The following is a 24,847-nucleotide window of genomic DNA, read 5'->3' as shown; positions in this document are numbered from 1 at the left end:
TCCCCTTTATTCAGGTCCTTCACGAACTCATACAGGAAAGAGCACAACAAACGCTGAGGTGAAACACTCCAAAATAATCCAAGAAAGTATGCGTCAATGACAATGTGAGTACAAAACGTTATTACACTGAAGAAAGAAACAGAAAAGGAATTCACTCAACAAGAACTAGCCAGCAGATCTGATCCACTTGCTTACAGCTAGTGATGTTACGTTTGATACCGGCGCTCCAAGGTATGCGTCGAAATCGCAAAGCAGCTAACCTCGAAGATGTCTGCCGATGCGTGTATGACTTTATCAGCCGTACGTCATCAATGACCTCTAAAGCTTTGTTTGATCACGTGCTTTTTCAAACCGTGTGTTGCAAAACGCAAGATCCCACTGATCACGCCGTTGTTCCGGTGCCTTTTACGATTCCAAACTGATTTCAAACACTGACCTCTACTGGACACCGTACATACAAATACAGTTAGGATTTTGTACAAAAAGTTTCACCTAGCCGGTAGCTTAGCAGATAGGCGAGGGAACTATGTAACAGTCATGGACGTGAGGGTTCGGGTCGAATCCTGTTGAAGGCACACTATTTAGAAAACTATTCTTTCTGCACTGTTGCTCAAACTTGTTTTATATAGTATAAGCTTCTGTCTTACGCATCCTAAATAATGCCATAGATTCAGTTTTTCAAAATAGTCAAGCATGATGTAAGATGTGAACCTAGTATGCCAACGGATTAGGCAACTAAAGCCAAAGACATACAGCTGTGCCACGATGCTATAATGAAAACAATGGGTGAAAAAAATATCTCTGATAATCACACCCTGCTATTTATTGCTGACCAGCAGAGGTCACTAATGTGCATTGGGAACATAATAAAGCTCTACGTAATTAACAGTTTATCGGCACAATTTGGTGCCGAAGCCTTAAGAAAGCCTCGGTTTCCCATCACTACTTATAGCTGCACTAGGGTCAGACAGGCTTCCTGTGTAGATTAAGGCACCCCGGAGCTGGCGCGAGATATGGCTCGGAAAACGCACCTCAATTCAGGGATGAGAAATGTGTTGCATTCAGAATTGTCCTCTTATCCCAACTGTTACACCGAAAAGATTGAAAACTGTTGTTTTTATCCTCATGCTAGCTAGCAGTAGCCACAGCAGCCATTGTGGAATGGCATGTCGCATTGAACAACAAAGGAGCTGATTTGTTGACACGGCCATTCCTAAATGGCTGCTGTTGCTTCTGCTGCCTAATTTTAGGATGAAAAGGACTGTTTTCTGGAAAAACTAGCATTCGTTAAATCTTCTACGCGTAACAGTTGGGATAATGGGACAATTAGCAGCACAAGGCACTTCTCATGCCTGGATTGAGGTACGTTTTCCGAGCAATATCACGCCGGCTCCGCATTGTCTTAATCTACACAGGAAGTCTGTCTGACTCTTATACAGCTGTCAGCAAGCGGGTCGGATCTGCTGGCTAAACAAGGGCGTTTGTTTTGAGTAACATTTCGGCTGCTAACGGTTGCTGTACACTTATAGTTCAAGTCAAACAGACGTTTTGATTCGTTGGTTTCGTTTTCTTAATGCCACATGGTAGTTAACTGACACGTCGTGCAGATGTGTTTATGCAAATGAAGGCCTGTTTTTTTGTCTTGCCAGGTATTTCTTTTGTTTGGCTTGCCTACTAGCTTTTATATATTGTTTGATGCCTGCACCACATGCTATATGTTACACTAAATAGCCAATGCCAATTTAGCCTGCTCTAGCGTTGGCCTGCCTCGCCACATGTTACTGCATCCCACTTTTGACATTCATATTGTTCTGTTGTTGCTATGTTTACAAAGCTTTGTTAATGTATATGCATTTTGCTATTGATGTTTAATAATTGTATATTTGTATAGCAATTTATGAATATTATATTAGTTAATAACTTCATTATGCATTCATGCACCATCATTATTGCTTGTTATTATTATTTGCCTGTAGAGAAACATACGTACTACGTTACCAACAGGCTGGCCATACCTAACCAAAGGAATCAAGACAAGGATCACAGACTAATGCCATCTGACCTGTCAACTGTCAATCATATCGTTAAACTCAACTGTACTGTGATTCAATACATCTGAACAACCTTCCATGTACCATCTTCTGAATTTAAAGACTGAATTCAAAAACATTAGCATAATGGATGATTGGTGTATCGCATTGAGCCCTGGGCTGAAGTTTTGTATTAGTAGTCGTTGCCTGTATTTTTGTCCAGGAATCTGAAATATAATACCATATTTCCCTGGATTTAGAAGAATATGATTAATACCGTACAGATCTTTGAACTGTCTTAATCAATATAAAAAAATTTAAAAGACCTGTTAATGTTTTGTCGTCATTTGATGATTTGCAAAGAAAAGATAAAGCATTTGAAACTTCAAAATCATCTTTTGAAAAAGTAAATGTTGTACTCGTGAATTACCCTGTACAAACGTATTCATTTGTATTATCACAAAACGATACTCTCGTATCATTTCTTTGAGCATAATCCCGTACATTTGACCTTTTTGAAATGTCCAATTACGTGTTTATCATATAAGAGCAGGGGACGTACAATAAGAGGAGGTATTTCCATTTACAGTATTTGGAAATGACAGAAGGGATGTAATTCTGCACTAAACAGGACTCAAAACACCAAGTGTTTACAACCTTTTCCAGGTTAGTGCGCCCAGTCTCTTGCAATGTGTAGCACAACTTGATTAAGTGATGTTACAACACACCATGTCATGTTTCAGAACACCTTAAATCTGTCCCATAGACCCTTACACCCATGTGTTTCAAAACTCCAGCAAAGTTAAGGTTTCGTCTCCTTAACATTGGTGGCAGCTTAGTTGCCACTAGTTTTAGTGTTACAAAACACTTAATTTTAACAGTGTGTAAGTACAAGTAGAATTGAAGTCCCTAAAAGGGTTATAAAACCTGGAAAAGTACAAACACAAAATACTTTGGAAAATGAATGACAAATTCCAAGTGATTGAATATAAAACAAACAATGAACAAAAGAGAATGAAATGCTGAATAGGAGACAAGTTCATCGCTATGGCGACCGGTGATTAAGCCTTTCCAGTACATTGAACTCACATAACAGTGGGCAGAGATCACACTATTCACATCACTGACACACACTCAAATAGTTCACATCAAACACAGGACAGGAAATAGCAACACTGTTTTTTTTTACCCATGGTCTTTACCCATATTCACAAGTCACGAGAACTGTGCCTTAAAAACAGCCATCATAGATTAGGGTTCCCAGTTTGATTCGTCAGAATACTTTCAGTGAATGGAAGTCATTGTAAACGGGCCAATCCAAACATTTCAATTCACAAAAGGGAATCCCCCCCCAAAATGGTCTGTGCACAGCATTTTAGCAGTAGCCAAAAATCAGACCAAAATTAGGCTAGCACTAATGATACTGTATCAGGGCCTACACAAACGTCTGTCTGTGTAAACCTTGCACAATCCATTACCTACATAAGTTGGCCTATTGCTCTTCTTGACTAATACAACTTCCCTGCAAAAACACCCTGTACAAAAGACAAGGACCCGCCCTTTATTTTGCATGTTCCTTAATGGTAATCAGCTACATCTGTATTTTGACCACGCTGGTCACATTAAGCACATGTTCTCGCTGCTGCTGGGCTGAGATATACATTAACTCCACCCATGCTATCTTGTTTAGGGTGTAGTGGGGGTATCCGTGCCCTTGGTCTGCGTAGGAGTCGTAAAACAGATGGATTTCCCTTTTACAGCAACAGAGAGGAATGTTAATCAGAATAGTAAGTTAACGTACAACCTTTCTTTAGGTCTAATTGAGAGCAGATGATTGCCACTTTACCTCTACTGGGCTAAAATAGTTTTTCTGCAGAAGACTGACGTTTCTTTGGAATCTTGGAATAGAAGAAGACAATACCCCTGGCTCTCCATCATACGTTAGTTATTATCTGAAAGGGTTGATCCCTAGTGCTGTATGCCCCTGAGCCATGCATGAGAACCGCAGCCCCTCCCCTTCCACCCCCACGATCAGGCTTTTGGTCATCAGCGCATTGGGCAGCCCCTCCACCCCAACTGAAAGCCCACTGTCAGCATGTCAACGCCTAAAACACACGCCAACTTACTCACGCACAACCACAAAGTCCCATGCACACCTACAGTATATATATATATATTCAAACACGCTCAAAGGCACGCACATTTATGCAAGTAGTTCCCAAGCACACCCTCACACAAATCCAGTCCTTTTTACAGAGAGGGTGGGGCTTCCCCCTCACACAAACGCCCCACCATACTTCCCAAAAAAATGTGTGTGTATGTGAGGAAGAGAAACAGACAGAGCACAGGCGGTGCAAGCCAGCTTCAGTACATGACCTGAAAGTTTCAAGGGCAAAGGGGGAAAAGATTGATTGAGGATGATGAACGTGATGACAAAGAGCTTGAACAATGTGAGGATGTGTGGTTCTGGAAGAAACTGGAATCTCTAATTAATTCACATCTGACATTTCTGAAGAGGGAGCAAAGTGACAAGAGAGGATACAAGATAGCAGACACTCCCCACCAACTCATTTCTCCATTCACTCAACTGCCAAGCGCTGTACAAGGTAAGCTCCACTCTACCATATAGCCGACAGCATCTCGTTTTACAATAGTTAGCAGTGCACTGGTTGACCTGGAGATTCCTAATCTCATGTATTCTGTTGAAATGGCTTTTTTGCTCGTATGAGAAAGAGATGGTCAAAACCGTAATTATTATGAAAACAAATGATTATTAAGTGAGGTCGTCTACTTTATTGTGAAGTTTTAATTGTCGAAGCAAGACAAAAACTATAACGATTATAAAGTAGACGACTGTAGGGGCATGGTTTTCTGAAACTATGATTTAACCATATTATTTAGTCTTTCTGTGCGCAAATTACGGGGGGAACAAACAGAAATGTGCTTTGAAGAGAGCTCAAACGCTCCTCTTCCAACCCTTAACCAAGTTTTTTTTCAGGATTCGTTGCAAAAAAATCATCTCATGTCATTTTATATTACCTTTGTGATATTGTTAGTCTATGCAACTCTCCCCATAAACTCACCCTCTAATTTGCTGGCTATATATTTTGTGACTGGCAAAGTGCTGATGCTTAAGTCCAGGAAATGGGGAGAGAAAAAAAAAATCACAGCAATTAATGGTGAACTGGAAATGTTTTACAATGTAAAATGTTCCAGCCCAGTCCAGACTGTGGTTTGGTGAGACTGGGACTGATTATATCAGAGAGGAGACCGTTTAAATGTAAGCAGCCATTCAAATAGGGACCTTACGAATTTGTGAGTCAGAAGAGGCATGTTTGCCAATGGTGCTGCTCAGTCATATCGGCTATGTCTTCACTCCCAACACTTCGAGGGGAACAGCGATAGGATAACATTCAACTACAATTTCCTAAGAGGAAACATCTGAGTAAGTAACTATTCCTTAATTACGGTGCATTAGGAAAGTATTCAGACCCCTTGACCTTTTCCACATGTTGTTATGTTAGCCTAACATGGATTAAATTGTTTTTCCCCCCTCATCAATCTATACACAATCCCCCATAATGACAAATAGTTTATTTTTTAAATATTTTTTTACAAAAAACAACAAAAACCTAAATATTACATATTCATAAGAATTGAGACCCTTTACTCAGTACATTGTTGAAGCACCTTTGGCAATGATTACAGCCTCGAGTCTTCTTAGGTATGACACTACAAGCTCGGCACGCCTGTATTTGGGGAGTTTCTCCCATTCTTCTCTGCAGATCCTCTCAAGCTCTGTCAGGTTGGATGGGGAGCGTCACTGCACAGCTATTTCCAGGTCTCTCCAGAGGATATTCGATCAGGTTCAAGTTCAGAGACTTGTCCCACTCCTGCGTTGTGTTGGCTGTGTGCTTACGGTTGTTATCCTGTTGGAAGGTGAACCTTGATGGTCCTGATGTAAGGGATTTCTTCCATTGACGGAGAGGCGGACCAAAGCGCAGCGTGGTTGTTTTGATTCATGTTTTAATAAATCACTTCACATGAACAAACTAACAAAAACAAGAAACGTGAAAACCCAAAACAGTCCTACCTGGTGCAAACACAGAGACAGGAACAATCACCCACCCTACACTCACAGAATATGGCTGCCTAAATATGGTTCCCAATCAGAGACAACGATAATCACCTGACTCTGATTGAGAACCGCCTCAGGCAGCCATAGACTACGTAGACACCCCACAAAACCCCAAGACACAAACACACCACAATAACCCATGTCACACCCTGGCCTGACCAAATAAAGAAAGAAAACACAAAATACTAAGACCAAGGCGTGACACCTGAGCTATCTGGAGCAGTTTTTCATCAAGGATCTCTGTACTTTTCTCCGATCATCTTTCCCTAGATCCTGACTAGTCTCCCACTGAAAAACATACCCACAACATGATGCTGCCACCAGCATGCTTCACCGTAGGGATGGTGCCAGGTTTCCTCCAGGTGTGACGCTTGGCATTCAGGCCAAAGAGTTCAATCTTGGTTTCATCAGACAAGAGAATCTTGTTTCTCATGGTCTGAGTGTCTTTAGGTGCCTTTTGGCAAACTTCAAGCAGGATGTAATGTGCCTTTTACTAATGAGTGGCTTCTGTCTAGCCAATCTACCATAAAGGCCTAATTGGTGGCGTGATGCAGAGATAGTTGTCCTTATCCCATCGCCTCCCCCTTTTTCCTCCAAACATAACAATGGTTGTCATGGACAAACAGTTCTATTCTTGTTTCATCAGACCAGAGGACATTTCTCCAAAAGGTACGATCTTTGTCCCCGTTTGCAGTTGCAAACCATAGTCAGGCTTTTTTTAATGGTGGTTTTGGAGCAGTGGCTTCTTCCATGCTGAGCGGCCTTTCAGGTTATGTCAATATAGGACTCATTTTACTGTGGATATAGATGTTATTGTACCTGTTTCCTCCAGCATCTTCACAAGGTCCTTTACTGTTGTTCTAGGATTGATTTGCACTTTTTGCACCAAAGTACGTTCATCGCTCGGAGACAGAACGCGTCTCCTTCCTGAGCGATATGACGGCTGCGTGGTCCTATGGTGTTTATACTTGCGTACTATTGTTTGTACAGATGGACGTGGTACCTTCAGGCATTTGGAAATTGCTCCCAAGGATGAACCAGACTTGTGGAGGTCTTGGCTGATTTCTTTTGATTTCCCCATGATATCAAGCAAAGAGGCACTGCGTTTGAAGGTAGGCCTTGAAATACATCCACAGGTACACCTCAAATTGACTCCATGATGTCAATTAGCCTATAAGAAGCTTCTAAAGCCATGACATAATTTTCTGGAATTTCCCAAGCTGTTTAAAGGCACAGTCAACTTAGTGTATGTAAACTTCTGACCCACTGAAATTGTGATACAGTTAATTATAAGTTAAATGATCTAGCTGTAAACAATTGTTGAAAAAATGTATTGCGTCATTCACAATGTAGATGTCCTAACCGACTTGCCAAAATGAAGTTTAACAAGAAATTTGTGGAATGGTAAAAGTTTGGACACACCTACTCATTCAAGGGTTTTTCTATACTTTTACTATTTTCTACATTGTAGACTAATAGTGAAGACATCAAAATATATTTTATTTTTGAGATTCTTCAATGCAGCCACCCTTTGCCTTGACAGCTTTGCACACTCTTGGCATTCCCTCAACCAGCTTCATGAGGTAGTCAACTGGAATGCATTTCAATAAAAAGGGGTGCCTTGTTAAAAGGTCATTTGTGGAATTTCTTTCCTTCTCAACGCGTTTTAGCCAATCAGTTGTGTTGTGACAAGGCTGGGGTGGTATACAGAAGATAGCCCTATTTGGTAAAATACCAATTCCATATTTGTCACGCCTTGGTCATGGTATTTTGTGTTTTTGTTATATGTTTGGGTAGGCCAGGGTGTGACATGGGTTTATATGTTGTTTTCGTATTGGGGTTTGTATAGTTGGGATTGCGGTTGAGTAGGGGTGTTGTTAGGCTGGGCTGCCTGAGGCGGTTCTCAATTAAGAGTCAGGTGCTTCTCGTTGTCTCGGATTGGGAACCGTATTTAGGTAGCCTGAGTTTGCGTTGTATTTCGTGGGTGATTGTACCTGTCTCTGTGTATGTCACCAGATAGGCTGTAATTTGTTTCACGTTCCGTTTGTTGTTTTGTATTTCTCCCAGTTATTTCATGTATCGCTATTTCCTTTATTAAAGCACATGAGTAACCTACACGCTGCATTTCGGTCCGACTCTCTTTTTACAAACGAAGAACGCCGTTACAATATTATAGCAAGAACATCTTAAATAAGCAAAGAGAAACAACAGTCCATAATCTGCAACTTTGCAAGACTGTTGGAAAAGCATTCCAGGTGAAGCTGGTTGAGAGAATGCCAAGAGTGTGCAAAGTTGTCATTAAGGCAAAGGGTGGCTACTTTGAAGAATCTCAAATATTTTATGATTGGTTTAACCCTTTTTTGGTTACTACATGATTCCATATATGTTATTTCATAGTTTTGATGTCTTCACTATTATTCTACAATATGGAAAATAGTACAAATAAAGAAAAACCCTTGAATGAGTAGGTGTCCGAACTTTTGACTGGTACTGTATATTTGCAGAAATGTCTAAAAACCTGTTTTTGCTTTGTCATTATGGAGTACTGTGTGTAGATTGATGAGGGAGGGGAAATTATTTTAGAATAAGCCTGTAACATAACAAAATGTGGAAAAAGTCAAGGGGTCTGAATACTTTCCAAAAGCACTATATACTGCTGCTATAGTCAATACTGACCTATTTGGACTACCAGGGGAAGCAGCGTGTTGCACACCCACCCACAGGTTGCTATGGTTATGATGAGCAACATGCAACATAACGCAAAAATTATTCAAACCTAATCCAAATGGTATGATACCAATATTTTGATAAGAAACTGGAACTAGGCTATGTTATTTCTACTTTATAGAGAGAAACTCAAAGCAAATAGGCTACATACTAACTGAACACAAAATCTATTGAAATGGGTAACATCTGGGAAACTCCAGGAACGGTTTTATGTTCCTACTTCTTTGATGTAATAATAAAATCCAATTCCTCTGTGGCTGTGTTCAATGGAAGGACAAACACGCTGGTCTTTCAAACACTCCATCTGCACTTTAAAATAACATTCCGCTGCCATTGGACTTTAATAATGGACCAGGGTCTATATGGAGAGAGAACCAAACCGACAATAATATTCGCAGAGCTTTGTATATGCTGCTTCCTCTGCCATTACAAACAGTCCAAACAGTCCACAGCCCCAGAATGCTGCAGTCACCCTGTATGCTAAATGCTGTGGCTATCCTTTGCCTAGAACACTTGTGGTGGTGAATTAAGCCACACTTAAAAGTATTATACAGTATTTTATGCTGAATTTTGCACTTCTTGTACTGGTACTTTGAAACTTTGATTCAATTACTACACTTCAGAAAGGATTCACGCCTCTTGACCTATTCCACATTTTGTTGTTACAGTCCTAAATCAAAATGGATTCAAATTTACATTTACATTTAAGTCATTTACCCATCTATCCAGAAACAAATTGGTGCCCCATAAGACATCCAGTGAACATTTGTTTTACAATAGTTTTAGCTAATTTTTATTGAAAAGGAAACTTTATCCTATCCTGACCAAAAGTAGGTGGGGTTTCAGGTGTCTCCGGAACATCTGATTGACTCAGAATCATGAGCATTAATAGGGAGTTTGTCCCACCATTGGGGGCCAGCTATAACAGTTTTGACTTTCCACTAGGTTGAAACATTGCTGCGGGAACTTGTGGTAGGGAGGCTTCAGGCCAGAGGTTCAGTGCCCTTGTTTGGGTGTAGGGCCTGATCAGAGCCTGGAGGTAGTGAGGTGCCGACTGATGTTGTGGCAAGCACCATGGTCTTGGCTAGCGGATGGCGTTCAACTTCATCCCAAGGTGTCTGAGGGGGTTGAGGCCAATCTGTGCAGACCAGACAAGTTCTTCCACATCTGATGAGTTGTAAATGGCACTGGCAGGGAGCCCAGCCAACAGCTTTGTGCAGTAATCCAGACGGGCATGACAAGTGCTGGAACAGGAAAGGTTGTTCCTAACTGTGAGGCAGTTGGCACAGAATCGTCTAGAATGTCATTGTAGCTGTATGAAGATTTCCCTTCACTGGAACTAAGTGGCCTAGTCCGATGTTATGAAAACAGCCACAGACCATGTTCATCCAGGAACGCCAAGGTTCTTAGCGCTCTGGGAGGACACAATGGAGTTGTCAACTGATGGCGAGATCATGGAATGGGCAGTCCTTCCCCGGGAGGAAGAGCAGCTCCGTCTTGCCGAGGTTCTCCTGAGGTGGTGATCCGTCATCCACATTCATATGTCTGCCAGACATGGTGAGATGTGATTCACCTGGTCATCAGAAGGGGGAAACTGCTTCAGAAGATTAATTGTGTGTCTTCACCACTCCAGCTAACATTTGGCTTTGTGCATGGTGATCTTAGGCTGACAGAGCCAAGTGACTAATAAATAAAAATAAAATTATTTCACCCATCTACACAACAGTTCTTGTAATGACAAAGTGAGACATTTGTTTTTCAGTTTTAGCTAATTTATTGAAAAGGAAAGACACTTTGACCAAAAGTATGTGGACAGCTGCTCAGCATCTCATTCCAGAATCATTGAGCAAATTGGAGTTGGCCCCCCTTTGCTGCTATAACAGTCTCCACTCTTCTGGGAAGGCTTTCCACTAGACGTTGAAACATTGCTATAGCAGGGCAGACTTTGCTTCCATTCAGCCACAAGAGCATTAGTGAGGTCGATGCCTGATTGAATTAGGTCTGGCTCTTCAGTAAGGCCATTCTACATCCCAATATTTGTCTGATGGGGTTGAGGCCAGGGCTGTGCAGACCAGATTTTCCAATACATCCTGTCAAAACATTTCTGTAGTGGACCTGTGGCTGAAATAGCATTGTCACAAACAGGAAAGGTTGTTCCCATAACTGTTGCCATAAAGTTGGAAGCACAGAATCGTACTAGAATGTCATTGCCACTGTAGTCAATATTTGACTTCACTGAACTAAGTGGCCTAGTCCTAACTATGAAAAACAGCCAAGACCATTATTCCTCATCCATTCAAACTTCAAAAAGCCACTATGCATTTGGGCAGGTAGCGTTGGGCATCTGCCAAACCCAGATTCATCCGTCGGACTGCCAGATGGTGAAGTGTGATTCATCACCCCAGAGAATCATGTCCAATCAATTGAATTTCCACTGCTTCAGAGTCCAATGGCAGCGAGCTTTACACCACTCCAGCTAACATTTGGCTTTGTGCATGGTGATCTTATGGAAATAGGATGTTCACCATGGAAACCTATTTCATGAAGCTCCAGGCACAGTTCATCTGCTGACGCTGGATTACTGCAGTTTGGAATTTCAGGTCCTGCCTGTGAGGACAGACACTTTTAACTCATCCAGAACGCTTCAGCACTCAAGAGGTTGCTGTTCTTTGAGCAAATTCGTGGCTGAGCTGTTGTTGCTCCTAGACATTTCCATTTCACAATAACAGCACTTACCGTTGACCGGAGCAGCTATAGCAGGGCAGAGATTTGACTAACTTACTTGTTGCAAAGCTGGCATCCTATGACGATGCCTCATTGAAAGTCACTGAGCTCTTCAGTAAGGCCATTCTACAGCCAATATTTGTCTATGGAGATCGCATGGCTGTGTGCTTGATTTTATACACCTGTCAGCAAGTGGTGTGGCTGAAATAGCTTAATCCACAAATTTGAAGGGGTGTCCACATACTTTTGGATACAAACTCCCTCACGAAGGACATAAATCAATCACGCCACTGAGTCAATATATGACACAGTGATTACCCAGTCTTTTTAAGGTAATACCTAAGAGCTGGATAAATGTACAATATTTGCACATTATTCTTCAAAAACAATTCAAGCTCTGTCAAGTTGGTTGTTGATTATTATGTAGACAGGTCCCACAGTTGTTCTCATCATGTCCAATCAATTGAATTTACCACAGGTGGACTCCAATCAAGTTGTAGAAACATGTGAAGGATGATCAATGGAAATAGGATGCACCTGAGCTCCGTTTTGGAGTCTCATAGCAAAGGGTCTTAAGTAAATAAGGTATTTCTGTTTGGTATTTTTTAGAAATTTGCCCAAAATTCTAAAAACCTGTTTTCGCTTTGTCATCGCTGAGAATAAAAAAAACAATAATCATTTAGAATAAGGCTGAAATGTAACAACATTTGGAAAAAGGTTATAGGGTCTGAATACTTTCTGAAGGCACTGTATACTGTAATTGTATATGAAGGTTACAGAGATGATGTAGTCATTCAAAAATATTGCACACAAAGTGAGTCCATGCAACTTATGTGATTTGATAAACACATTTTTACTCGTGAACTTATTTAGTCTTGCCATAACAAAAGAGTTGAATACTTACTGACTCAAGACATTTCAGCTTTTTATTCTTAATTAATTTGTAAACATTTCTAAAACCATAATTCCACTTTGACATTATGGGGTATTGTGTGTAGGCCAGTGACACAAAAATCTCAACTTAATCCATTTTAAATTCATGCTGTAACACAACAAAATGCGGAAAAAGTCAACGGGTGTGAATACTGTCTGAAGGCCCTGTAGAAAAAAGGGTTCCAACAGGGTTCTGCAGCTGTCCCCATAGGATAACTGTTTTTGGTTCCAGTGAAAACTATTATAGGTTTCATGTAGAACCCTCTGTGGAAAGGCTTCTATGTGGAACCCAAAATGTTTCTACCTGGAACCAAAAGGGGTTCTTGAATGGGTTATCTCCCAATCTGGCCCTTAAACCATCACGGTCACCTTACGATTGGCTCATACATCCTCCCTCCTCTCCCCTGTAACTATTCCCCAGGTCATTGCTGTAAATGAGAACGTGTTCTCAGTCAACTTACCTGGTAAATAACAAATTAAATTAAAATTAAAATGGAGACAGTCGAAGAAGCCCTTTTTGGTTCTAGATAGCACCTTTTTTGGTAAGAGAGTAACATGTCATAAGTGCACAGGTTTTTCCTCACAATACTTGGTTATTTCACTTTCCTTCAGCTTACTTGAAGTATTTACTGTGAGTAGCTCTGGATAGGAGTGTTTGCTAAACTGACAAAAAAATAGTTGTAAAAAATGCCAGACCTTTAAACTGGTGTTAGACTGGTGAACTAGTATGTCTGTTCAGATGGTACTGAGTGTTGGAATAATTTGGTAAGAATGTCGGGTGAGAAATGGACCTTTCTATCTTTAGACTCTGGGAATTTCCTAGAAATAATAGCCTAGCCATTGTGGATCCAATCAAAGAAAAAAATCACATGAAATCAAAAACATCACAATCTGGCAGTATTTTCGAGTTTACCCTCATTTGAACAGAAAGTTGTTCATTTTTGCTACTATTAAGTTAACAGTCCCATTAAGCCATTAACTTAACGATTAAGTACTATTAAGTCAACAGATGGACTGATTCCAGTACTTAACGGGAGATGCTAAATGTAGCCCATTTAATGGTCTATTTAGCTCACACCCTCCCATGCGCGTGATCCCAATTTAACAAGACACAATTTAAAGAATCGATGCTGCAGCCGTATTTGTCTAATATATTTTTAACCTCACTTGAATTTGATTTATTAGGTCTTATTTTAATGTGGATTATTTTATTCAGTGTCACACATATTGCTTTATAAACTTGACATGTTGTTTGGGTGTGCTAAGGCATCAAATAAAGCAACCCCACTGGGCACAGACGTGAATTCAACGTCTATTCCAGGTCGGTTTAATGCCATTTCATTGAAATGACGTGGAAACCATGTTGATTCAACCAGTTTGTGCCCAGTGGGTAACTATTCTTTTGATCTTTTCTAGGAGCATCAATGGACCTGCCAATCAACCTCATCTTTCTCCTCCTTCTTGCCATCAGTGGAGTTCTTGGAGCGTGCCCAGATGGATGCCAGTGCAAAGACAACAAAATCCTTTGCCATGGCAGGTCAATCACAGAGTTTCCCTCCTCAGTGCCTGGTTCCACTACCACCTTCTACATCTCCAACACCAACATCACTGCTCTCAAACCTGATGACTTGGCTGGTTTTGCCGAGGCCCTTGGCATCTTTGTGGTCAAAGACACTGGGATCAGAGAAGTATTCCCTGGCACCTTTGACCTCACCCATAACTTGGGTGCCCTGGGCTTCACAGGCACTGTGCTGAATGACCTGCCTGAGGCCCTGTTTCTAAATCTGGTGAAGCTGGAATCTCTGACTCTGAGCGGCAACAAGTTCCTGGTGCTTCGCCCCGCCTGGCTCAACTCCCTCGCTGCTCTGAGGACCCTGGACTTCAGCAAGAACCTCATCACGTCTGTACCAGAGAAGGCCTTTCGCTCTGTCACTCAGCTGGAGCATCTCACCCTGGCCAGGAACAGCATCAACCAACTCTACAGGGACACCTTCAGGGGCCTGAGCAAGCTCAAATCCCTGCGTCTGAACCGGAACGCTCTTAGGGTGATCCCTGCTGGAGCGTTTGATGACCTGGTAAGCCTGGAGGAGCTCTCTCTGCAGGATAATGCCATCACTCATCTCCCCGCTAACCTGTTCTCCCAGCTGCAGAGGCTAAAGAAGCTTTATCTCTCCAGCAACCGGCTAACTTCCCTCCCAGAGGGGATTCTCCTCAACCTCCCTAACCTGGCACAGATCTCCCTGTATGAGAACGAGCTCCAGAGTCTGTCCCCAGGAGTGTTCGGCCCCATGGCCGTGAGGGAGCTGTGGCTGTATGACAACCGGCTGACCCACCTGGAGGAACACACCTTCAGCAACCTGACCCAGCTGCGTCTGCTGGTACTGAGCCGGAACCAGATCAGCTCTGTGTCTCCCGGGGCCTTCAGTGGGCTGGCAGAGCTGGGGGAAGTGTCCCTACACACCAACCTCCTCACCAGCCTGCAGGAAAACACCTTCCAGGGGCTGCATAAGCTGGTAAACATCTCCCTGGAGCACAATTACATCCACTCCCTTCCTGCCAAGCTTCTCCAGGGCCACTCCCACCTTGGCCAGCTGGACCTCCACAACAACTCCCTCCTCAACCTGCCCTCAGAGCTCCTCAGCACCCTCACGGTGGCCAATGAGGTGCTGCTCGCTGAAAACCCCTGGAAGTGTGACCAGGACATCGTGCCACTGCGGGACTGGCTGACACAGAACCCCACCAAGACTAACCTCAGTACTGTGGTGTGCCTCACGCCCTCTGTCTTAAGCGGTGACAGCATAGCCGAACTGACTGACGAGGAGTTGATGTTGTCCACTCCGACCGCCGTCCCTGATATCACCCCGACAGAGAAGAGGAGGAAGCCCCACACCCCCGCTCCCAAGTGGAGCACCCCCTCCCCTGCTGCAGAGGCCACGCCCACCCAGGAGCAGGGGGAGGACACCAGCAGTGGGCAGGGGAACGGAGAGGGTGTGTCCAGGAACACGCAGATCATTATCATCGCGGTGGTCTGCACCGCCATCATCACCAGTCTCATTGTCTGCTGCGTCTGCTGGAGGAGGAACAACAGAGGCAGCCGCAACCTTGGCCGCAGGAACAAAAACAACTCGGTCATCTAGACTGGCCCAGAGGCCTGAGAACCACATAGGAGGTGTACTGTACAGTTATGCTGAGCATGCCAGAGCAAACATCCTGATGCAGCTGTTCCCAAACATCTTAGCACAGGAACCCATCATGTCTCTATCATGTCCCTTCAAGAACTCATGACCAAGGACAGACTAGCTGGGGCCTGATCCTTGGGGAACTCTACTTTGATCAAATAAGTTATTCTGATTGGGATCCCATAATATTATAACTAAACAATTTTGCAAGTCCCTCTTCAGCAAGCTTTCTGAGGTTTGAACAATATTTTGCACAAATAACCAAAAAGGACATCTCATAAACCAACAATAATCATCTGGAAATTGCATGGATGGTAAATGCACAAAATGCCATTCATATTTTTTTTGATACTGGTAAAAAAGTTGAACGTATACAACTGAAGTCGGAAGTCACCATTCATGTGGGTTGGAGTCATTAAAACTCGTTTTTCAACCACTCCACAAATTTCTGCTTAACAAACTATTGTTTTGGCAAGTCGGTTAGGACATCTATCACAATTCCAGTGGATCAGAAGTTTACATACACTAAGTTGACTGTGCCTTTAAACAGCTTGGAACATTTCTGAAAATCATGTTATGGCTTTAGATGCTTCTGATAGGCTAATTGATGGATGTATTTTAAGGCCTACCTTCAAACTCAGTGTCTCTTTGCTCGACATCATGGGGAAATCAAAAGAAATCAGCCAAGACCTCAGAAACAAATTGTAGACCTCCACATGTCTGGTTCATCCTTGGGAGCAATTTCCAAACGCCTGAAGGTATCACGTTCACCTGTACAAACAATAGTACGCAAGTATAAACACCATAGGACCGTGCAGCCGTGATACCGCTCAGAAAGGAGACGTGTTCTGTCTCCTAGTGATGAACGTACTTTGGTGTGAAAAGTGCAAATCAATCGCAGAACAACAGCAAAGGACCTTGTGAAGATGCTGGAGGAAACAGGTACAAAAGTATCTATATCCACAGTAAAACAAATCCTATATCGACATAACCTGAAAGGCTGCTCAGCAAGAAACAAGCCACTGCTCCAAAACCGCCATAAAAAAGCCAGATTATGGTTTGCAACTGCACATGGGGACAAAGATCGTACTTTTTGGAGAAATGTCCTCTGGTCTGATGAAACAAAAATAGAACTGTTTGGCTATAATGACCACCGTTATGTTTGGAGTAAAAAGGGGGAGGCTTGCAAGCTGAAGACACCATCTCAACCGTGAAGCACGGGGGGGGGGCAGCATCATGTTGTGGGGGTGCTTAGCTGCAGGAGGGACTGGTGCACTTCACAAAACAGATGGCATCATGAGGCAGGAAAATTATGTGGATATATTGAAGCAACATCTCAAGACATCAGTCAGGAGGATAAATCTTGGTTGCAAATGGGTTTTCCAAATGGACAATGACCCCAAGCATACTTCCAAAGTTGTGGCAAAATGGCTTAAGGACAACAAAGTCAAGGTATTGGAGTGGCCATCACAATGCCCTGACCTCGATCCTATAGAAAACTTGTGGGCAGAATTAAAAAAGCGTGTGCGAGCAAGGATCCTACAAACCTGACTCAGTTACACCAGACAGGAGGAATGGGCCAAAATTCACCCAATTTATTGTGGGAAGCTTGTAGAGGGCTACTCAAAACATTTGACCCAAGTTAACCAATTTAAAGGCAATGCTACCAAATACTGATTGAGTGTATGTAGTCTTCTGACCCACTGGGAATGTGATGAAAGAAATAAAAGCTGAAGTATATCTTTCTACTATTATTCTGACATTTCACATTCTTAAAATAAACTGGTGATCCTAACTGACCTAAAATGTCAGGAGTTTAAATGTATTTGGCTGAGGTGTATGTAAACTTCCGACTTCAACTGTATACTGAACAAATGTAACGTTCAGCATAGTCTTATCACACACCTGCTGTTTTTTTTAGAAGCTGTTTTTTTTAATGATTTACTGACTGGAATTAGGCTACTTACTGTGTCATTTTTCTATAGTGTAATCAGTAGATAAAGGCTGGTTTCATCTACTTGCAAACGATTATGCTCCACACACAAATCAAGTCAAATGACGGACTGTTATATTAAATAAATACACTATATGGTAGTGATATTCTGAAATACTCAAGAGACAAGTCTTCATTGTGTGGCACTGTGTGATAAAGAGCTGTTATCTTTCCACAACAACAACGTGTTGAACTGATGTGTGTGGGGGGGGATTCCCGTCTTCTTCAGCCCATTGTATTTGGTCCAGTTGTATACCAAAATCACTTGTTCCTCGGGAAAACATTGAAGTTTTAAGCCTGACTATTTGAATGAGAAGTTATCCCACTAGTGAAATTTGGTATGCACTCTGAGTAGGCTACACAAAAAAAGATTGATGATCATGTTTATGCCAATGGTTTGTGATGGGGTTGGGAGGGTATCAGATGAAAAACTCTGCCATGACCTTGGCACCCAGAGTTTGTGTGTGGGGGAGATTCTGACTTTATCCTTGGTACATTCCATGTGTTTAACGCAGATTGATGGTATAGGCCTACACTTAGCATTGAAATGTAAGCCACCCATCTAACTGAACACACTTAACAAGATAGAGAATAGATAGTTTGGTTGATGCTGAGAATGGAATGTGTTTTTAAATATATGTTTTTAAATAACATTCTCTGAACATAACTAAAGTAATCTTGTGTTTTTTTTGTAGAGCAATTCCTTTATGTTTCTGAGAACGGAATGAATGTTTTTAACAAAATTCTTAGAACGTTGCTAAACTTTTCTTGCGGTTTTTATGGAAAGCTTTCTTAAAACCCTTTACACTCGTAGGAATTGGCCTAAATGGATAGGGATACATTGAAACGTTTCTTACAGAAGAAACATGAAAAGCATTGAAGAACTAGAGCAAGCACACTTGTAGCTGTTTTGTTTGGAACTCAGCCCTGCATCCCCGCCATCACACAATTACTGTTGTTGTTTAGGCAATCCAAGAATGGTCCATTATAAATCGCAATCTGGGTCAGGTTGGCATCATTTGAAAGCTTGTTCTATTGCCAACTAGCTAAGTTATAAAATACGACATTACAGTCTTAGTCTTTCACAATGCAATTTGGGGAAACAGATCCTAATTTTGGTGCGCATAGAAAGGAGTCATGAGTGCAGTGTTGTAGTACTCGGGAACGGTTGCGGACTTACAAAAAAAAGATTGCTGTTTTGAAAAAGTGCAGTAACTGCAGTCAACGGTGATATTTTGGACACAGTATTTGCAGCATACTGCAATTATCCTTCACTAAAACTGCAGTTATACTGCAGTGTACGTTACAGCCTTGTTATAAAATAGATTAAATAAAAAACATTTCCTCACCAATCTACACACAGTACCCAATAATAACAAAGCAAAAACAGGTTCTAAGAAATGTTGGTAAATGATTAAAGAAGTAAAACCGAAATGCCTTATTTACATAAATATTCAGATCCTTTGCCGTGAGACTCGAAATTGAGCTCAGGTGCATCCTGTTTCCAGATGTTTCTACAACTTGAATGGAGACCACCGTGGTAAATTAAATTGATTGGTTGTGATTTGAAAAGGCACACCCAACGTCCCACAGTTAACAGTGCATGTCAGAGCAAAAACCAATCCATGAGGTTGAAGCAAATGTCCGTTGAGCTCCGAGACAGGATTGTGTCGAGGCACAGATCTGGGGAAGGGTACCAAAATATTTCTGCAGCATTGAAGGTCCCCAAGAACACAGTGACCTCCATCATTCTTAATTGGAAGAAGTTTGGAACCACTGAGACTCTTCCTAGAGCTGGCCGCCCGGCCAAACTGAGCAATTGAGGGTGAAGGACCTTCGTCAGGGAGGTAACCAAGAATCCTGATGGTCACTCTTACAGAGCTAAGGGAGATGGGAGATCCTTCCAGATGGACAACCATCTCTGCAGCAATCCACCAATCAGACCTTTATGGTAGAGTGGCCAGACAGAAGCCACTCCTATGTAAAAGGAACATGACAGCCCGCTTGGAGTTTGCCAAAAGGCACCTAAAGGACTCTCAGACCATGAGAAACAAGATTCTCTTGTCTGATGAAACCAAGATTGAACTCTTTGGCCTGAATGCCAAGCGTCACCTGGAGGAAACCAGGCACCATCCCTACTGTGAAGCATGGTGGTGGCAGCATCATGCTGTGGGGATGTTTTTCAGCGGCAGGGACTGGGAGACTAGTCAGGATCGAGGAAAAGATGAACGGTGCAAAGTACAGAGAGATCCTTGATGAAAACCTGCTCCCGAGCGCCCAGGACCTCAGACTGGGGGCGAAGGTTCACCTTCCAACAGCACAACGACCCTAAGCTCACAGCCAAGACATTGCAAGAGTAGCTTTGGGACAAGTCTCTGAATGTTATTGAGTGGCCCAACCAGAACCCGGACTTGAACCCGATCAGAGACCTGAAAATAGATGAGCAGAGACACTCCCCATTCAACCTGACAGAGCTTGAGAGGATCTGCAGAGAAGAATGGGAGAAACTCCCCAAATACAGGTGTTCCAAGCTTGTAGTGTTATACCTGACCGTGTGGTGCAAAGACAACAACCTCTCCCTCAAAGTGATCAAGACAATGGAGATGATTGTGGACTACAGTAAAAGGAGGATACAGGCTTTGAACAATTAAACTAACACACAATTATACACAACTGCAAAAGGATGGACTCTTTTTAGTTTGAGGTTTAGGGGCTTTAAATCTAGAAAAATACACATACACTCTTAATTTCTTTCAAATGAAGCGTTTAAGCTTTCAGTAAACTTTCTGCAGGTAAAGACATCGCCACCTAAAGGCTACTTTCCTAACTAAATTAAACAAACTCTACTACTACTTCCTAAACCTGCTAGTTCACGAAGAAAATATGTCAATTCATCATTATTCGTTCTCTGAACCAATCTGCTACACTTAGAGAGGAATAATGTCCCCTGCTGCATGTGACTTTCTGGAGCGGGGCCATACCATACAAAATGGTGCATTGTTTAGATCAGACCAGTGACCTTTGACACAGCGCTACTGTATTCTGTATCTCATAGTGCGTTCTGGAACTCACTGAATCACTGATCATGGCATAACCAACCAAAGAGCGCATACACATTTCAACTGGAAGTTAACATGACAAAACAGAAACCGTAGCTACTGTAATTGAACCTTACTGTATATGGACACATACTGTGTAATAGCTTAATTGATTATTAGAAAATAAGAATAAAGAATACAGTACTAAAGCATACATAACACCACTGCCATAAGATTCAGAGTTCTAGTATAGCCCCCAATATGTGATCTATGGGCTCACAGCTCTGTTCCTTCTTATCTCTGACAGCAGAGGGTTCTCTAGCCACGCCCCATGTTGCCTCTGGTAGGCACCTAGCACACTGGTAGCCTGCTTTGGGAGTTAAATCAAAGATAGGCGAGATCAGGTGAGTCCATTCCAGCCAATGAGAGGGCAGATCCGTGTGTGAACAACAGGCACAACGCCGACATAAAGTTGTTTTATTCAAAAGTTGCCAAAATGCCACGTACATCCACTTACATCCGTGCATTCTTAAAAACCGAACCCTTACGAAATTTCTATTCGATCAAAAAAGCCTCAGGTAGCAAATGAGCAATTACACTTTATGTTGACAAAACTTGTCTATCTGTCATTGACATGCAAAAAGTTTTGGAACAAAGGTCAAAAGTTTTGGAACACCTACTCATTCAAGGGTTTGTTTTTATTTGTACTTTGTAGACATCAAAGCTATGAAATAACACATATGGAATCATGTAGTAGCCAAAAAAGTGTTCAACAAATCAAAATATACTGTATTTAATATTTGAGATTCTTCAAATAGCCACCCTTTGCCTTGATGACAGCTTTGCACACTCTTTGCATTCTCTCAACCATCTTCTGTCATGTATTGTCATGTTATGTCTTGTTCCTGTTCTTTCTCTTCTCTTCGTTTCCCCCTGCTGGTCGTATTAGGTTACCTTCTCTCCCTTTCCTTCCCCCAGCTGTTCCTCATCTCCTCTAACTACCTCGTTTACTCTCTCTCACCTGTTTCCTTTTTTCCCTCTGATTAGGTCTCTATTTCTCTCTCTGTTTCTGCTTCTGTCTTTGTCAGATTCTCGTTTGCTTCACCCTTGTCCTGTCCTGTCGTAATCTGCCTCTTCATCAGATGCTACGTGTGATCAGGTACCTCTGTCCTCTACTACCCGCGCCTACCCGGAGAGACCAGCAGTCTGTCGGCGCTAACCCTGCTATTCTCCTCTGCTGCTAGAAGGGGACTCTCCTGTTAAGATCAGAGGACTTTATAATTTGTTTGTCGCCCTCTCTGCGGGTTGTCTATGTTGTCAATCGATACATCTGAAGAGGATCTATGTCTTCCCTGTGTTTTGACATTAAAAGACTGTTTCTGTTAAAGCGCTTTTGGGTCCTCACTCACCTGCATAACATCTTCATAAGGAATTATTTTCCAACCGTATTGAAGGAGTTCCCACATATGCTGAGCACTTGTTGGCTGCTTTTCCTTCACTCTGCGGTCCGACTCATCCCAAACCATCTCAGTTTAGTTGAGGTCAGGGGATTGTGGAGGCCAGGTCATCTGATGCAGCACTCCATCTCTCTCCTTCTTGGTAAAATAGCCTTTACACAGCCTGGAGGTGTGTTTTGGGTCACTGTCCTGTTGAAAAACACATGATAGTCCCACTAAGCCCGAACCAGATGGGATGGCGTATTGCTGTAGAATGCTGTGGTAGCCATGCTGGTTAAGTGTGCCTTGGATTCTAAATGAATCACAGACAGTGTCACCAGCAAAGCACCCCCACACCATCACACCTCCTCCTCCATGTTTTACGGTGGGAAACACAGTTCATCCGTTCACCCACACCGCGTCTCACAAAGACACAGCGGTTGGAACCAAAAATCTCTAATTTGGACTCCAGACCAAAGGACAAATCTCCACCCTTCTAATGTCCATTGAGATCAGGCGCGGCAGGTAGCCTAGTGGTTAGAGTTGGACTTCAAGATCAATTCCCCGAGCTGACAAGGTTAAAAAAGGATCAAATATTTAATTTTAAAAAATCTGTCGTTCTGCCCCTGAACAAGGCAGTAATAAATAATACATAAAAATATGTTCTTAACTGACTTGCCTAGTTAAATAAAGGTAAAAGATATATATTTTTTAATTCTCATGTTTTTTGGCCCAAACAAGTCTCTTCATCTTATTGGTGTCCTTTAATAGTGGTGTCTATGCAGCAATTCAAACATGAAGGCCTGATTTACACAGTCTCCTCTGAACAGTTGATGTTGAAATGTGTCTGTTACTCGAACTCTGTGAAGCATTTATTTGGGCTGCAAGTTCTGAGCCTGGTAACTCTAATGAACATATCCTCTGCTGCAGAGGTAACTCTGGGTCTTCCATTCCTGTGGCGGTCCTCATGAGAGCCAGTTTCATCATAGCGCTTGATGGTTTTTGCGACTGTACTTGAAGAAACTTTTAAAAGTTTTTGAAATGTTCCGTATTGACTGACCTTCATGTCTTAACGTGATGATGGACTGTCATTTCTATTTCCTTATTTGAGCTGTTCTTGCCATATTTTGGACTTCGTCTTTTACCAAATAGGGCCATCTTCTGTACACCCCCATACCTTGTCACATCACAATTGATTGGCTCAAATGCATTAAGAAGGAAAGACATTCCACAAATGAACCTTTAAGAAGGCACACCTGTTAATTGAAATGCATTCCAGGTGACTACCTCATGAAGCTGGTTGAGAGAATGCCAAGAGTGAGCAAAGCTGTCATCAAGGCTGGCTATTTGAAGAATCGCAAATATAAAATATATTTAGATTTGTTTAACACTTTTTTGGTTACTACATGATTCAATATATATTATTTAATAGTTTTGATGTCTTCACTATTATTCTACAATGTAGAAAATAGTAAAAATAAAGGAAAACCCTTGAAACTTTTGACCGGTAGTGTATATATATTCATTGACATATTTTGGGCAGAGTAAACCCTCTACAAAACTGTGCGTTTGCCTGACTCTCTCTATAACTGTCCTGATCGCCTCTCTCAGTTATAAGCCTACAGACAAGAGAAAATAATCAGGCTTAGCTGTTTTTTTATGTTGGATGGCATATAAATGACCTAGCATTAAATGGCTCCAGTGTATGCTGTCGTTGCTCTGCTTAGCACTTAGCGTTTTGCTGCAGGTATCACTTTAGAGATCCCTTTTCTTTGTGAATCAATGCAACTTTTGAATATATCAAGTTAAATGCCATATCAAAACGAAATATTTCCATAAAAAGTTATATATATATTCAGGAAAAATGGGCTAGCGGGCACATAATCTGTCTTCTGCCTTTGTGGTTTGGGTATTAGTCTCAGTCCTGTGAGAAGGAGACTGACTGCCCCAAAGAGAACCAGAAAGTTGATGGCAAGGATGTATCACAGATCCCGGTAACTCTGAAAGCAGGTGCCACAGAGGTATTCTTTGTGGATAGTCAAATCACTGTCATCACAAAGGGGGCCTTCACCACCAACCCCCAGTTGGAATAGGAGGAGTTTGTTGTCTGGACATAGGATCGTTTGATGGCCTTAAGAAACCGAGAGAACTCCAGTTACACATAAACGAGATTGACACAATCGAAGAGGGATGTTTGATGACCTTGAAAACATTCAGATCCTCCATCTGGCCAAAAAACACCTACGCCCTGTTCTCAAAGCTGCACAAACTGCAGGTACTGAGACTCAGTATGACAACCAATTGACCGCCGTTCCGGACGGGATATTAGAAAGTCTATCCAAATATGAAGGAGATCACTCTACGTGGTAACAATATCACCGCAATCCCACCCAAATTGTTCCCGCATACATGTAAAGACAAATTAAACAAGATACTTTCGGGCAATAATCTTTTGACTGAACTGTCTCTGAGATGTTTGTGGGCTTTCCTCTGCTTAAAACATTGACACAACAGGAAAATAAACTTGCAAGTCTACCTCCTGTCCTCTCTCGTTTTACTGTGGATATAGATACTTTTGTACCTGTTTCCTCCAGCATCTTCACAAGGTCCTTTGCTGTTGTTCTGGGATTGATTTGCACTTTTCGCACC

The 24,847-nt window shown here is 42.1% G+C and overlaps 1 protein-coding gene across 1 annotated transcript; it reads left to right on the top strand.

Annotated features, from left to right (window-relative positions):
* The first annotated feature begins 4,287 nt into the window (after positions 1 to 4,287).
* lrrc15 (leucine rich repeat containing 15) lies at positions 4,288 to 22,149 on the top strand. The gene is made up of 2 exons (XM_065008941.1): positions 4,288 to 4,636; positions 13,969 to 22,149. The coding sequence occupies exon 2, from the start codon at positions 13,977 to 13,979 to the stop codon at positions 15,687 to 15,689; it is 1,713 nt and encodes a 570-aa protein (XP_064865013.1). The 5' UTR covers positions 4,288 to 4,636; positions 13,969 to 13,976; the 3' UTR covers positions 15,690 to 22,149.
* Positions 22,150 to 24,847: the final 2,698 nt, after the last annotated feature.

This window comes from Oncorhynchus nerka, linkage group LG24 (assembly GCF_034236695.1).
Source record: "Oncorhynchus nerka isolate Pitt River linkage group LG24, Oner_Uvic_2.0, whole genome shotgun sequence".
In the NCBI taxonomy this organism is placed as follows: domain Eukaryota; kingdom Metazoa; phylum Chordata; class Actinopteri; order Salmoniformes; family Salmonidae; genus Oncorhynchus; species Oncorhynchus nerka.
The sequence above is the reverse complement of the archived record's forward strand: the minus strand, read 5'-3'. Positions and strand labels throughout refer to the sequence as shown.

What these genes read in the sequence shown, in the direction of transcription:
- lrrc15 (XM_065008941.1), top strand. Translation starts at nt 13,977, where the DNA reads ATGGACCTGCCAATCAACCTCATCTTTCTCCTCCTTCTTGCCATCAGT.